General features: G+C 48.7%; 1 protein-coding gene across 1 annotated transcript in view; it reads right to left on the bottom strand.

Moving 5' to 3' along the window:
* Positions 1-76: 76 nt before the first annotated feature.
* LOC110494743 (protein TASOR) overlaps positions 77-14,836 on the bottom strand; it is a 28,745-nt gene continuing 13,985 nt past the window's right edge. Inside the window, exons 15-23 of the mRNA XM_036950791.2 lie at positions 14,280-14,593; positions 13,972-14,101; positions 10,175-12,867; positions 9,872-9,994; positions 8,913-9,072; positions 8,559-8,667; positions 7,763-7,941; positions 2,468-2,623; positions 77-2,211 (exon numbers count right to left, since the gene is read on the bottom strand). Of these exons, the coding sequence (XP_036806686.2) occupies positions 1,010-2,211; positions 2,468-2,623; positions 7,763-7,941; positions 8,559-8,667; positions 8,913-9,072; positions 9,872-9,994; positions 10,175-12,867; positions 13,972-14,101; positions 14,280-14,593 (5,066 nt within the window). The 3' untranslated portion in view covers positions 77-1,009. The remainder of the gene's footprint in view (positions 2,212-2,467; positions 2,624-7,762; positions 7,942-8,558; positions 8,668-8,912; positions 9,073-9,871; positions 9,995-10,174; positions 12,868-13,971; positions 14,102-14,279; positions 14,594-14,836) is intronic.

The raw sequence follows: 14,836 nt of genomic DNA, 5'->3' as shown, positions 1-14,836 counted from the left end.
AAGGGAAACTAAGGTCAATGTGTTAATGTCTGGATTAAGTCAGTCCTAGTAGAAATAGTTTGACAAAACAAAGCCATAGTTTTGACAAGCATGTTTTAATACAAACAAAGTTGTAAAAAATAACATTAAGATAAAAACCACTGGTTTTCTGTACAAGGCCAAATGGCTACAGTATACTTCTTTACAAAACCAAAAAAGGTACAAGGATATTAACTTAGGCCTAGATTCAATCAGATCAAGCGTAGCATAGTGGATGGTTTAGTGGTGTTGAAGGTCGAACTGAGGCATCAAATCGGTGAGCAGCTGCTCTTGCGATAATTGTCACTCAGCCACACCCGGCCCTCTCCCATTAGATGTTCAGAATGAGGAAGTGTGGGCTATATAGAAATAATCACACTCTAATTGAACAATCCTGAAACTTAATATTGAGGGTTTCTATCTCCTAATGGAGGTGTAGACTACATCTCACATTCCACTGTTCAAACTTATAATGGGATTTCTCTTAATGCAACACCGTTCAGACAATGTCCACTGGGTATAATGCCAGGAGCTGCTAGTGGATTTGACAGCTCTGCTGTTCAACCGCTACGCAGATGTCGGCTAAAGGGGATCTGATTGAATACAGCCCCTAAACAAACAAGTAATAACAAAAAGTTTTCCTAGAAAATACAAATATAATTGTTTGGTTTGACAAGATCTGACAGGTTAGTGAGTAGTATCATCAGCAGGCAGCACCATCTGGAAGGGAAAAAAAGTTATTTCCTGTCAAGTAAAGCACTTCTTTAGGATCATTAATTAAGATACACTAGTGGGGCCTGTTTGGGACAGGAGGGTTCAGTAAGAAATGCAATGTGTAGAACAGATTTGACTATCGGTCAAGTAGGTAGTCGTGCTAGTTGCTCTCTATCCATTGGGGCACAACAGAAAACAAAAATGGACGTCCCGGTATATCCTCAGTGTTTTCAGGTTGATACCTGCGGAACACAACTCTTGTTCACTCGGCCGTTCGTCACCGCTTCCAAGGGCCATTCCCACGCCCCTGGTTAGCAGTCTGGTTACTACCCCAGGGGTGATGAGGGTTCCCCATCAGTCGTGGAGGGAATGTGTGGCGCCCCAGCCCCATGTTCTGCTGCTGAAGGCCCCATAGACAGGACTCTGACCCCCCTGCCTGGCCCATCCTAGCCCAGCCAATGGCATTAGGCATCAATGGTCTAATACCCCCCCGTCCTGCAGGTCCTTCCAGCCTATTCAACATGGGCCTTTGGAATATGCTCATGCCATGGTTGTGCAGATTGAGGTTACTGTTAAGGAACAGTGTATTAGGCATGGGTAACAAGCCGTTTCTCTGCTGCTGTCTGGCTGCCTGTGCCAGTCTGTCTGTCGCTGCCGCTATGTAATCCCCACCACCAACTGGCCGGGGGGCTGCTGCCCTGGGACCTGGAGGACCAGGGAGGGGGCTGCTAGGGGCTTTGTCAGTCATTCCTCCTCCCCCCTGGAGGCTGAGTTTAGTGTTCTCCCCCTGGGACCTTGGAGGCTCAGGGCCTGGGGGGTCGTTAGTGTTGCTGGGTGTGGCCCCCGACTCCCCATGGCCCTCAGTGACAATGCCAGCTAAAGGATCCCGGTGGCTGCTGAAAGCGTTCAGTCTGCCCTGGGAGCCACACAAAGACATGTCACTGGTAACCTCGGCACCAGCTGTTACACTCAGACCAAGCTTAGAGTGGAGTGAGGAGAGGGTAGCTTCTTTAGCCTGCCATGTGGGGGTCAGTCCCACTTCCTTCTGGATCCCAGCAGGGGACTGGCTGGAGCGGAGAGGGACAGGACCAAGGAGAGAGACAGGGGAAGGGGTGAAACTAGGAGTGAGGAGACCAGGGGCGAGGAAACCAACTCCAGAGTCCCCTAGACACCCTGGTGAGTCTGTACCCAGGCCAGGAATCCTTGGTCCTGGTGGGGACTCTGGTCTCTCCCCATCCACCTCTGGAGGTGCCATCTGTGAGCGAGCAGCCTTATCAGCCTTGAACTGAGAGATGGCCTCCTTCAGGGCCTGGAAGTTGAGCTCCATGGGTGTCCCCGCGTCAGGAACAAGCTGGTCGGGGAGGGATGGATGGAAGTCGTCCTCATTCAGCGGAGTGGACAGGCGGTCCACCAGGCGATCTGGGGAGGAGGGGGAGTCCAGAAGGATCGGTTCCTCCAGAACATGCTTTTCCTCTCGGACTGTGGATGGAAAATACAAAAGGTTAACAGTGTTATGGGTCAATTGGAATAAACATTGGGAAGGGCAGAATTGTTCTGTGCTCTAGAGATCCTGTTTAAATGCCTCGTTACCCTCAAACAATATGATCCTGTGATATCCTATTGGCCAATAGCATTGCCTGACCATGTCACCTGACCAGAACAAAATCTGGGCACTAGTTACAGACTATGGTCAGTGGAAAAACTCCTGTTCCTAAATATGACCCATATTAACTACCTGTAGTAGCTGCAGCTATGAGGTCTACTGAGGTAGACCGCTTGTCTCTGATGTCATGGAAACCAACCAGGCCACCGAAGTTGTGCATGATGTCGTTGATGTTGGCGATGACGATGCCAGTACTGGAGTAGTGGGGGAACATCTCGAAGTGGCTCTCTGGAACAGCAAAACAAAGAGAAGCGCTAGTTTAGCGTGTGTGTTACCCATGAGGAAGATGATGTGTCGTTGCTGAATGTACTGTGCCTGCAGCTTGATCAAAGTCTAGGTTGTGTGTGTTACCTGTGAGGAAGATGATGTGTCGTTGCTGAATGTACTGTGCCTGCAGCTTGATCAAAGTCTAGGTTGTGTGTGTTACCCGTGAGGAAGATGATGTGTCGTTGCTGAATGTACTGTGCCTGCAGCTTGATCAAAGTCTAGGTTGTGTGTGTTACCCGTGAGGAAGATGATGTGTCGTTGCTGAATGTACTGTGCCTGCAGCTTGATCAAAGTCTAGGTTGTGTGTGTTACCTGTGAGGAAGATGATGTGTCGTTGCTGAATGTACTGTGCCTGCAGCTTGATCAAAGTCTAGGTTGTGTGTGTTACCTGTGAGGAAGATGATGTGTCGTTGCTGAATGTACTGTGCCTGCAGCTTGATCAAAGTCTAGGTTGTGTGTGTTACCTGTGAGGAAGATGATGTGTCGTTGCTGAATGTGCTGTGCCTGCAGCTTGATCAAAGTCTAGGTTGTGTGTGTTACCCGTGAGGAAGATGATGTGTCGTTGCTGAATGTACTGTGCCTGCAGCTTGATCAAAGTCTAGGTTGTGTGTGTTACCCGTGAGGAAGATGATGTGTCGTTGCTGAATGTACTGTGCCTGCAGCTTGATCAAAGTCTAGGTTGTGTGTGTTACCCGTGAGGAAGATGATGTGTCGTTGCTGAATGTACTGTGCCTGCAGCTTGATCAAAGTCTAGGTTGTGTGTGTTACCCGTGAGGAAGATGATGTGTCGTTGCTGAATGTACTGTGCCTGCAGCTTGATCAAAGTCTAGGTTGTGTGTGTTACCCGTGAGGAAGATGATGTGTCGTTGCTGAATGTACTGTGCCTGCAGCTTGATCAAAGTCTAGGTTGTGTGTGTTACCCGTGAGGAAGATGATGTGTCGTTGCTGAATGTGCTGTGCCTGCAGCTTGATCAAAGTCTAGGTTGTGTGTGTTACCCGTGAGGAAGATGATGTGTCGTTGCTGAATGTACTGTGCCTGCAGCTTGATCAAAGTCTAGGTTGTGTGTGTTACCCGTGAGGAAGATGATGTGTCGTTGCTGAATGTACTGTGCCTGCAGCTTGATCAAAGTCTAGGTTGTGTGTGTTACCCGTGAGGAAGATGATGTGTCGTTGCTGAATGTACTGTGCCTGCAGCTTGATCAAAGTCTAGGTTGTGTGTGTTACCTGTGAGGAAGATGATGTGTCGTTGCTGAATGTGCTGTGCCTGCAGCTTGATCAAAGTCTAGGTTGTGTGTGTTACCTGTGAGGAAGATGATGTGTCGTTGCTGAATGTACTGTGCCTGCAGCTTGATCAAAGTCTAGGTTGTGTGTGTTACCCGTGAGGAAGATGATGTGTCGTTGCTGAATGTACTGTGCCTGCAGCTTGATCAAAGTCTAGGTTGTGTGTGTTACCCGTGAGGAAGATGATGTGTCGTTGCTGAATGTACTGTGCCTGCAGCTTGATCAAAGTCTAGGTTGTGTGTGTTACCCGTGAGGAAGATGATGTGTCGTTGCTGAATGTACTGTGCCTGCAGCTTGATCAAAGTCTAGGTTGTGTGTGTTACCCGTGAGGAAGATGATGTGTCGTTGCTGAATGTACTGTGCCTGCAGCTTGATCAAAGTCTAGGTTGTGTGTGTTACCTGTGAGGAAGATGATGTGTCGTTGCTGAATGTACTGTGCCTGCAGCTTGATCAAAGTCTAGGTTGTGTGTGTTACCCGTGAGGAAGATGATGTGTCGTTGCTGAATGTACTGTGCCTGCAGCTTGATCAAAGTCTAGGTTGTGTGTGTTACCCGTGAGGAAGATGATGTGTCGTTGCTGAATGTACTGTGCCTGCAGCTTGATCAAAGTCTAGGTTGTGTGTGTTACCCGTGAGGAAGATGATGTGTCGTTGCTGAATGTACTGTGCCTGCAGCTTGATCAAAGTCTAGGTTGTGTGTGTTACCTGTGAGGAAGATGATGTGTCGTTGCTGAATGTACTGTGCCTGCAGCTTGATCAAAGTCTAGGTTGTGTGTGTTACCCGTGAGGAAGATGATGTGTCGTTGCTGAATGTACTGTGCCGGCAGCTTGATCAAAGTCTAGGTTGTGTGTGTTACCCGTGAAGAAGATGATGTGTCGTTGCTGAATGTACTGTGCCTGCAGCTTGATCAAAGTCTAGGTTGTGTGTGTTACCTGTGAGGAAGATGATGTGTCGTTGCTGAATGTACTGTGCCTGCAGCTTGATCAAAGTCTAGGTTGTGTGTGTTACCCGTGAGGAAGATGATGTGTCGTTGCTGAATGTACTGTGCCTGCAGCTTGATCAAAGTCTAGGTTGTGTGTGTTACCCGTGAGGAAGATGATGTGTCGTTGCTGAATGTACTGTGCCTGCAGCTTGATCAAAGTCTAGGTTGTGTGTGTTACCCGTGAGGAAGATGATGTGTCGTTGCTGAATGTACTGTGCCTGCAGCTTGATCAAAGTCTAGGTTGTGTGTGTTACCCGTGAGGAAGATGATGTGTCGTTGCTGAATGTACTGTGCCTGCAGCTTGATCAAAGTCTAGGTTGTGTGTGTTACCCGTGAGGAAGATGATGTGTCGTTGCTGAATGTACTGTGCCTGCAGCTTGATCAAAGTCTAGGTTGTGTGTGTTACCCGTGAGGAAGATGATGTGTCGTTGCTGAATGTACTGTGCCTGCAGCTTGATCAAAGTCTAGGTTGTGTGTGTTACCCGTGAGGAAGATGATGTGTCGTTGCTGAATGTACTGTGCCTGCAGCTTGATCAAAGTCTAGGTTGTGTGTGTTACCCGTGAGGAAGATGATGTGTCGTTGCTGAATGTACTGTGCCTGCAGCTTGATCAAAGTCTAGGTTGTGTGTGTTACCCGTGAGGAAGATGATGTGTCGTTGCTGAATGTACTGTGCCTGCAGCTTGATCAAAGTCTAGGTTGTGTGTGTTACCCGTGAGGAAGATGATGTGTCGTTGCTGAATGTACTGTGCCTGCAGCTTGATCAAAGTCTAGGTTGTGTGTGTTACCCGTGAGGAAGATGATGTGTCGTTGCTGAATGTGCTGTGCCTGCAGCTTGATCAAAGTCTAGGTTGTGTGTGTTACCCGTGAGGAAGATGATGTGTCGTTGCTGAATGTACTGTGCCTGCAGCTTGATCAAAGTCTAGGTTGTGTGTGTTACCCGTGAGGAAGATGATGTGTCGTTGCTGAATGTACTGTGCCTGCAGCTTGATCAAAGTCTAGGTTGTGTGTGTTACCCGTGAGGAAGATGATGTGTCGTTGCTGAATGTACTGTGCCTGCAGCTTGATCAAAGTCTAGGTTGTGTGTGTTACCCGTGAGGAAGATGATGTGTCGTTGCTGAATGTACTGTGCCTGCAGCTTGATCAAAGTCTAGGTTGTGTGTGTTACCTGTGAGGAAGATGATGTGTCGTTGCTGAATGTGCTGTGCCTGCAGCTTGATCAAAGTCTAGGTTGTGTGTGTTACCTGTGAGGAAGATGATGTGTCGTTGCTGAATGTACTGTGCCTGCAGCTTGATCAAAGTCTAGGTTGTGTGTGTTACCCGTGAGGAAGATGATGTGTCGTTGCTGAATGTACTGTGCCTGCAGCTTGATCAAAGTCTAGGTTGTGTGTGTTACCCGTGAGGAAGATGATGTGTCGTTGCTGAATGTACTGTGCCTGCAGCTTGATCAAAGTCTAGGTTGTGTGTGTTACCCGTGAGGAAGATGATGTGTCGTTGCTGAATGTACTGTGCCTGCAGCTTGATCAAAGTCTAGGTTGTGTGTGTTACCCGTGAGGAAGATGATGTGTCGTTGCTGAATGTACTGTGCCTGCAGCTTGATCAAAGTCTAGGTTGTGTGTGTTACCTGTGAGGAAGATGATGTGTCGTTGCTGAATGTACTGTGCCTGCAGCTTGATCAAAGTCTAGGTTGTGTGTGTTACCCGTGAGGAAGATGATGTGTCGTTGCTGAATGTACTGTGCCTGCAGCTTGATCAAAGTCTAGGTTGTGTGTGTTACCCGTGAGGAAGATGATGTGTCGTTGCTGAATGTACTGTGCCTGCAGCTTGATCAAAGTCTAGGTTGTGTGTGTTACCCGTGAGGAAGATGATGTGTCGTTGCTGAATGTACTGTGCCTGCAGCTTGATCAAAGTCTAGGTTGTGTGTGTTACCTGTGAGGAAGATGATGTGTCGTTGCTGAATGTACTGTGCCTGCAGCTTGATCAAAGTCTAGGTTGTGTGTGTTACCCGTGAGGAAGATGATGTGTCGTTGCTGAATGTACTGTGCCGGCAGCTTGATCAAAGTCTAGGTTGTGTGTGTTACCCGTGAAGAAGATGATGTGTCGTTGCTGAATGTACTGTGCCTGCAGCTTGATCAAAGTCTAGGTTGTGTGTGTTACCTGTGAGGAAGATGATGTGTCGTTGCTGAATGTACTGTGCCTGCAGCTTGATCAAAGTCTAGGTTGTGTGTGTTACCCGTGAGGAAGATGATGTGTCGTTGCTGAATGTACTGTGCCTGCAGCTTGATCAAAGTCTAGGTTGTGTGTGTTACCCGTGAGGAAGATGATGTGTCGTTGCTGAATGTACTGTGCCTGCAGCTTGATCAAAGTCTAGGTTGTGTGTGTTACCCGTGAGGAAGATGATGTGTCGTTGCTGAATGTACTGTGCCTGCAGCTTGATCAAAGTCTAGGTTGTGTGTGTTACCCGTGAGGAAGATGATGTGTCGTTGCTGAATGTACTGTGCCTGCAGCTTGATCAAAGTCTAGGTTGTGTGTGTTACCCGTGAGGAAGATGATGTGTCGTTGCTGAATGTACTGTGCCTGCAGCTTGATCAAAGTCTAGGTTGTGTGTGTTACCCGTGAGGAAGATGATGTGTCGTTGCTGAATGTACTGTGCCTGCAGCTTGATCAAAGTCTAGGTTGTGTGTGTTACCCGTGAGGAAGATGATGTGTCGTTGCTGAATGTGCTGTGCCTGCAGCTTGATCAAAGTCTAGGTTGTGTGTGTTACCCGTGAGGAAGATGATGTGTCGTTGCTGAATGTGCTGTGCCTGCAGCTTGATCAAAGTCTAGGTTGTGTGTGTTACCCGTGAGGAAGATGATGTGTCGTTGCTGAATGTGCTGTGCCTGCAGCTTGAGGAGACAGTCCAGGTCGGGGGCGGGGCGAGATGGAGCGTCACACTCATGGTATGGCAGGAACTCCACAATGTTTTTCTTCTGGTACGTGGTCAGCAGGTTCAAGATCTTCCTGGCTTCACTTTTAAACCTGATGGGGACAGAGATGAGGAGAATGAGTTTAATCAAACCTGAGAAGTTAGAAAACAAATCCCAATTTTTCCCTGCCACTTTGAACAGAATTTCTACTTATTGCATTTAAGGCCAATCAGCAGTTGAAACAAAGTGTCCCCACCCCACTGTTTAGGGAAAAAGCCGAGGGATGGGCCTGGAGAAACGTTATCACTCAAATTCATGGATGTTCAGACCTCAACATGGTTGTTTTAACCAGGTTGAGGCTACCCAGTTTGCATTTATTTTGTTTACAAAAATTGAAGTAAAATCAAACGTATATTTTAGGTTCTGACGGGGGTACGTCAGTTGAACTAAGCTCATACGACATTTAAGTTATATTCTTCCAAGAATCAACGGGTAGATATAATTCATTTAGAAGTCCAAAAATGTATGCCGTAACTGCAGATTGCCCCAGTCATTCTGGATAAGTCCTCTGCTTAATGACTAACGTCAAATGTAGTTCAATCTTAGTTTGGAGTTTTTGCACATACTAGTATCACCAACGCAACAAAGACTGCCTTCCAGTTTGTTCATAATATAAATGATTTTATGCTGGAGCTATTGAACGTTGACCATTTTGAAAAGCACCAGTACCTGGACTGTTCCTTGAGTTTCTTCTGGGTCTTCCAGTGGACCCGCCACCTCCACACGCTCTCTGCTGAGTTCTGTTGGTCCAGGAACATCAGAATCACCCGCAGACGCTCTACAACAACATGTCACTCAGTTACACAATGTAAAAACCCCCCTGCTGGTCAACAATAAAACAACAGGCGGTTGGGGCCATGCACCAGTCCCAGACACACGTTGTGCTCAATGTCTACCCAAAAGCATTAGTGCAAGCCTGCTGTTTTCTGACTCTCCTTAACCTTTGTGGTTTTCTTCATGTTATTATGCTGCTGTTGAGCCGCTGTTGTCCCAACAGCTGTCCCACTAAAACTCAAGACTCACCGTGAGTGATGTAGTCAGGGTTGAGGACAAACTCGTCTGAGACGACGAATCCCCCAGAGACAAACAGCTCGTTGTAGGTGTGGTTCTTCACATCTTCCAGACTGTCTACTCCAGCGAAGATCACCGACGGCTGCCTCTTCAACCGCACCAGCGCCGGGATCTGACCAACATGATTAACACAACACCACCTTATTAGAGCGGAACGGCCTTGACACTTTATTAGGAACACCTTAGAGCCGTTACTGATGTTACGACCTGCCTGATGTTACGACCTGCCTGATGTTACGACCTGCCGTTACTAATGTTACGACCTGCCGTTACTAATGTTACGACCTGCCGTTACTAATGTTACGACCTGCCGTTACTAATGTGACGACCTGCCGTTACTAATGTTACGACCTGACTGATGTTACGACCTGATGTTATGACCTGCCGTTACTGATGTTACGACCTGCCGTTACTAATGTTACGGCCTGACTGATGTTACGACCTGATGTTATGACCTGCCGTTACTAATGTGACGACCTGCCGTTACTAATGTTACGACCTGACTGATGTTACGACCTGATGTTACGACCTGCCGTTACTGATGTTACGACCTGCCGTTACTAATGTTACGACCTGACTGATGTTACGACCTGCCGTTACTGATGTTACGACCTGATGTTATGACCTGCCGTTACTGATGTTATGACCTGCCGTTACTGATGTTACGACCTGCCGTTACTAATGTTACGACCTGACTGATGTTACGACCTGCCGTTACTGATGTTACGACCTGCCGTTACTGATGATATGACCTGGCAATGGCAGAACAGTAGGTCAACTTTCATTACACTAAAGATGCCAAGCATGTTAGTTACCAGGTCCACGTTCAGAAAGGCACAATGTTGTGTGATGTATATTACGGATATATTTCATAGAAATATCATGATATATTTAATATTACTGTAGTGTACCTTGTGAATGTGCGCTGCAATGTCCTTGTTCTGGATGAGAACCATTAGTTTGTCCATCCGGTTCTCTCTCTCCAGGAAACTCACAGGACTGCGTTCTACGTTACCCAACCTCTGGAGGTACTCCTAGTGGGATGAGAGAGAGAAACAAGGTCAGTTTCACACATTGACACTACTACAATACATACACACCAAGCGCTCTCTCCATGGTTAAATGTGTATTTATAAAGCTCACCCCAGACACCATTCAATCATTCAAATGTATTTCTAAAGCTCTTTTTACATGATCAGTTGCTTTACAATAACCTTGATGTGGTGGGAGACCTCCCTCTCCTGTGTGTGGATGTAGAACTGGACAGAGTTCTTCTGGACATCCTTTATAATCTCCACCAGGTTACTGAACAACTCAGGCTTCAGCTGGCTGATCAGACTACTGATGGCTGAAGGGGAGGCGGGACCTGGCCCTGGGGCAGGCTCTACCACTGGCCCGACCGCCCCTGACAAACTGCCAATCATCTGAGTGCGAGGAGGAGGTGGGGCCGCCACGGTGGCTGCTGAAACCGGCTGATCCACCATTACGACATCGTCTTTTGCTTCAAACATGGCACTTGTTTGCGGCGTGAACTCTGCTCGTAGCCCTCGGACATCCAAGTCGGTGTTCTGTGTTGTTGTTGTCCAATTATTTGCTTTTGACATATCACTTGGCTTGCAGGTTCCCAGTCTCCCGCCTGAGTCAGGGTTCTGTGTTGAAGTTGTCCATTGACTGTCCAGTGGTTGGAGGGACAGGGGGGCTAGACTGGAGCTGAGTTGCGGTAGTCCCATCTGTGTCTGTGGTGGGTTGTGGTAGAGAGTAGGAGAATAGGCCGTGCCGGGAAACGATGAAGAGGGAATCATTGTGCTATTATTATTAAAATGAGACACAGGTAGAGAACTGTAAGAGTTTGAGCTATCAGGACCAGGGGCAAATAGGCCAGGAGAGTGACGACTTGGGACAGACTGAGACACTGCAAGGCTAAGACCAGGACCAGGAGAGAGGCGGTGGCTGGGGACAGACTGAGACACAGCAAGGCCAGGAGCAGGGGCAGGAGAGATGCGGTGGCTGGGGACAGACTGAGACACAGCAAGGCCAGGAGCAGGGGCAGGAGAGATGCGGTGGCTGGGTACAGACTGAGACACAGCAAGGCCAGGAGCAGGGGCAGGAGAGAGGCGCTGGCTGGGGACAGACTGTGACACAGCAAGGCCAGGAGCAGGGGCAGGAGAGATGCGGTGGCTGGGTACAGACTGAGACACAGCAAGGCCAGGAGCAGGGGCAGGAGAGAGGCGCTGGCTGGGGACAGACTGTGACACAGCAAGGCCAGGAGTAGGGGCAGGAGAGAGGCGCTGGCTGGGGACAGACTTAGACACAGCAAGGCCAGGAGTAGGGGCAGGAGAGAGGCGCTGGCTGGGGACAGACTGAGACACAGCAAGGCTAAGGCCAGGAGCAGGAGAGAGGCGGTGGCTGGGGACAGACTGAGACACAGGGCCACAGAAAGAATGGTTCCAGTATGTAGTGGTTGGAGGAGAGTGGTTAGCATGGTGGCGGTTAGTGATAGATGAGACCAGGGCAGGGTGGGTGGCTAACGTGCTGGGAATCCATTGGTCCTGTACGTTTATGATGGTGCCCATGCGGTCTCGGAGCGAGGTGACGTAGGCCTGCATGGGAGGGGACGAGTTGTAGAAGGAGACGTACTCCGAGAAGTGCAGGAGCGGATGCACCGGGAGCTGCTGTGAAGCATTCTGTGTATGGAGGAGCGATGAGCTGTAGTGGACACTCTCTCTGAGCAGGAGGATCTGCATCTCTGTGGAGAAGTCACTAAACTGCTGGTCCAGGATACTTTCCACTCTGGTCAGAACGGGTCTCTGGACAGGAGAATTTTGAATGGGAGGAGGATTCTGGATGGGAGGAATGGAGGAGGGTGGTCTGGGTGACACCTGCCCTGTCTGTTTCAACTCTGTCTCCACATGTTCGTTCTCTTCCTCCACTAATTCCCCTTCCTCCAGCTGCTCTTCCACCCCATCTAGCACTTCCATCAGGTCTTCCTCCTCCTTCTCATCTCCCTCCTCCACTTCCTCCGTCACCGGTTCCTCATCTACCACTTCTATCACATCTTCCTCCTCCATCACCTGTTCCTCTACCTCTTTAACCTCCTCCTCCTGTTCAACCTCTATTGTGTTTGGGTCTTCAGCTGCCACAACAGTTAGTATATATTTTCCTGTACTGCCTTCAACTTGTTCCTGACCAGCCTCTATGGGGCTAGTATGGGTTGGTTCTTCAGCTTGTTCCTGACTAGCCTCTATGGGGTTAGTATGGGTTGGTTCTTCAGCTTGTTCCTGACCAGCCTCTATGGGGTTAGTATGGGTTGGTTCTTCAGCTTGTTCCTGACTAGCCTCTATGGGGCTAGTATGGGTTGGTTCTTCAGCTTGTTCCTGACCAGCCTCTATGGGGTTAGTATGGGTTGGTTCTTCAGCTGGCCCTGGCTCAGGGGAGGGGCTGCTGCTTTTCTCTGGGAGGCTGGTGCTCACTGGAGTAACAGGGACCAGAAGGAGGCTCTGGTTTGTCTCGTCTGTGGTTGTCTTTTCGTTGTTGGTTATTTCTGTGGGGTCACAGGGGGTTTCAGCTAATTGCTCATCATCCTCTATGGGACTGGGGTAGGGACTGGAGCAGGGACTGGGGTAGGGACTGGGGTAGGGACTGGGACAGGGACTGGGACAGGGACTGGGACAGGGACTGGGCTCTGGGGGCTCCTCTAGGGGAGGACTGGGGCTAGGCTCTGGGTGCTCCTCTAGGGGAGGACTGGGGCTAGGCTCTGGGGGCTCCTCTAGGGTAGGGGTGACGTTTCTTTCCCTTCGCTCCGGAACACAGCGGGGGTAGATGCTGGTTGCCATGGGGACCTGGGGTACGAAGCGCGGGTCCTGAGGGTTGTCCTTCTCTCTCTGGCAGTACCTCTTCCACTTCAGCCCTACACAGGAGGAAAATGTATTAGTAAATATCGTAATAGTGTCACATATCAGCTTCTCCTCACAGAAATGTAAACAAGTATTTCTTTATACATATACAAAATAAATGCCCCCCTCCCCATCTTAAGTCTTCCTGGAATTTCCTTATTGTGGTACGTGAGTGATGGTGCAGGGAAAGTAGGATAGTCAGATTCACTGCTAGCTACTGCTCCTCACAGGTAGCCTATGGAAGAGTACCCCCCCATCAGGCGGCCCATCTAGATATAGCCTAGACCTCCGATCTTCACTTGAGTGATCAGAAAAAGGATCTAATACTGACTTTATTTGAGAGAAAAAAATCCAACAAAACCTTTGAGTTTGAATTTACTTTCTGTATCTATAGATAGCTAACGCCAGAGTCTTATGGAGTTTGAATTCAAAATATCCCAAAATAGTATTTTGACTGACTTCGTATAATTTTATGGCAGCCTACTCTGTAGTTTGTTGCTATAATAATGTCAGTGGTGTAGCCTATATGACAATCACATTTGGCAACATACTATTTGTATTATAGGCCTAATGAGCTTAACACTTATTTTCAATCAAACGAAATCTAAAATCTGTCGCTATTATAGGCCATTTGATAGGCTGCAATAAACGCAGACAAAGGTTGAGCCGATGCCCAGATTGGTTGGGAAGGTCATCGAGCATGTGGCGAAAGAGGAAGGTTGCGGTCGAGGGCAATCACCTTTCCTCCGAAGAGGTCGACCTTTTGTAAGTGATGTCACGTGAACCTGGTATCTCGAAGCAGAGCTGGTCTGAGGCTTGCCTATATAGAGCTGCCATGATCCCATACTGTACATGCCCGAGAGAAACACCAATTCTGTTCTACATAGCATACGCTGAGTGTACAAAACATTAGGAACACCTTCCTAATATTGAGTTGCACCCCCTTTTGCCCTCACAACAATCGAGGCTGTTCTATCTCCTCCACATGTGACAGGCTTGGATGTAGAGGGGCCTGGGGAAGGGCTGCACATTGCAAGACTCTGGATTATCCAACCAGTCTTGGTAATGCTCGCCCCCCCGTCAGGCGATACAGAGGGAACATGATAGTCCATCCTTACCTGTAATGGGGATGAGGACCCATGGAATCTGCTCCTCCCCCTGACAGTGCGAGTGCGATCTCCTGGGCGTTTCACCATTGGAACTGGGGCTGAAGCCTTCCAGACTGCTCATACTGCCTGCTGCCTGCTCCTACAGAGAGACGCATGATAATACAATGTCATGTACACATAGGACACACCCATATTGCACTTGGATTTACAGTAATTGAATTCATACCGATAGCTCCTAAGTAGTTAAGTAATTGGAAGCATATCAGAGTAGGGGATATCCTCTTTGAAGTGATGCTAATGCCAGATGAGTTCAGTACCTCCAAGTAGTCAGCCTTGTCCTGCAGGCCCCCAGAAGGTCGTTTCCTCAGGTCAATGTCCTGATTGGGCGGCAGACCCAGCTTGATCATCCTATCAAACAGCAGAGCTTCCGTTTGCTCCGCCCCCTCTCTTGACCCTCCTCCTCTGCCCTCAGAACTCTGTGGCTGTTGCCCTGCAGCATTCTTCAGGCTGGTTAACATTTTCAGTAACTTGACTGCAGCCTCTGATCCGTCTCTCCTCAGGTCCACGTCTTTCAGACCCACACTGTGGAGCATCAGAGAGGACAGACAGGACGGGTTCTGGCCCCCTTCAGCTAGAGGGAGGAAGTGAGAGAACAGAAGATAGATTGGGATCAACTCAAGATGTAATGTATCAGTTTTGGTAGGAGTCAGGAAGTTGTCCACCTGAGAGCCTAGATCGACGAGAAGTTGGATATCAACTTCAACTTATGATTTAATTATGACCTGTCAAGGGAAAACTCTGGGACCCATGTTATCCCAAAGACAGTGCCACAGTATTGAAACAATTCCAAGGCACCACCCCTCAGTAAGGCCTA

This window comes from Oncorhynchus mykiss, chromosome 17 (assembly GCF_057628025.1).
Source record: "Oncorhynchus mykiss isolate SJ-2025 chromosome 17, ASM5762802v1, whole genome shotgun sequence".
Classification (NCBI taxonomy): Eukaryota; Metazoa; Chordata; class Actinopteri; order Salmoniformes; family Salmonidae; genus Oncorhynchus; species Oncorhynchus mykiss.
The sequence above is the reverse complement of the archived record's forward strand: the minus strand, read 5'-3'. Positions and strand labels throughout refer to the sequence as shown.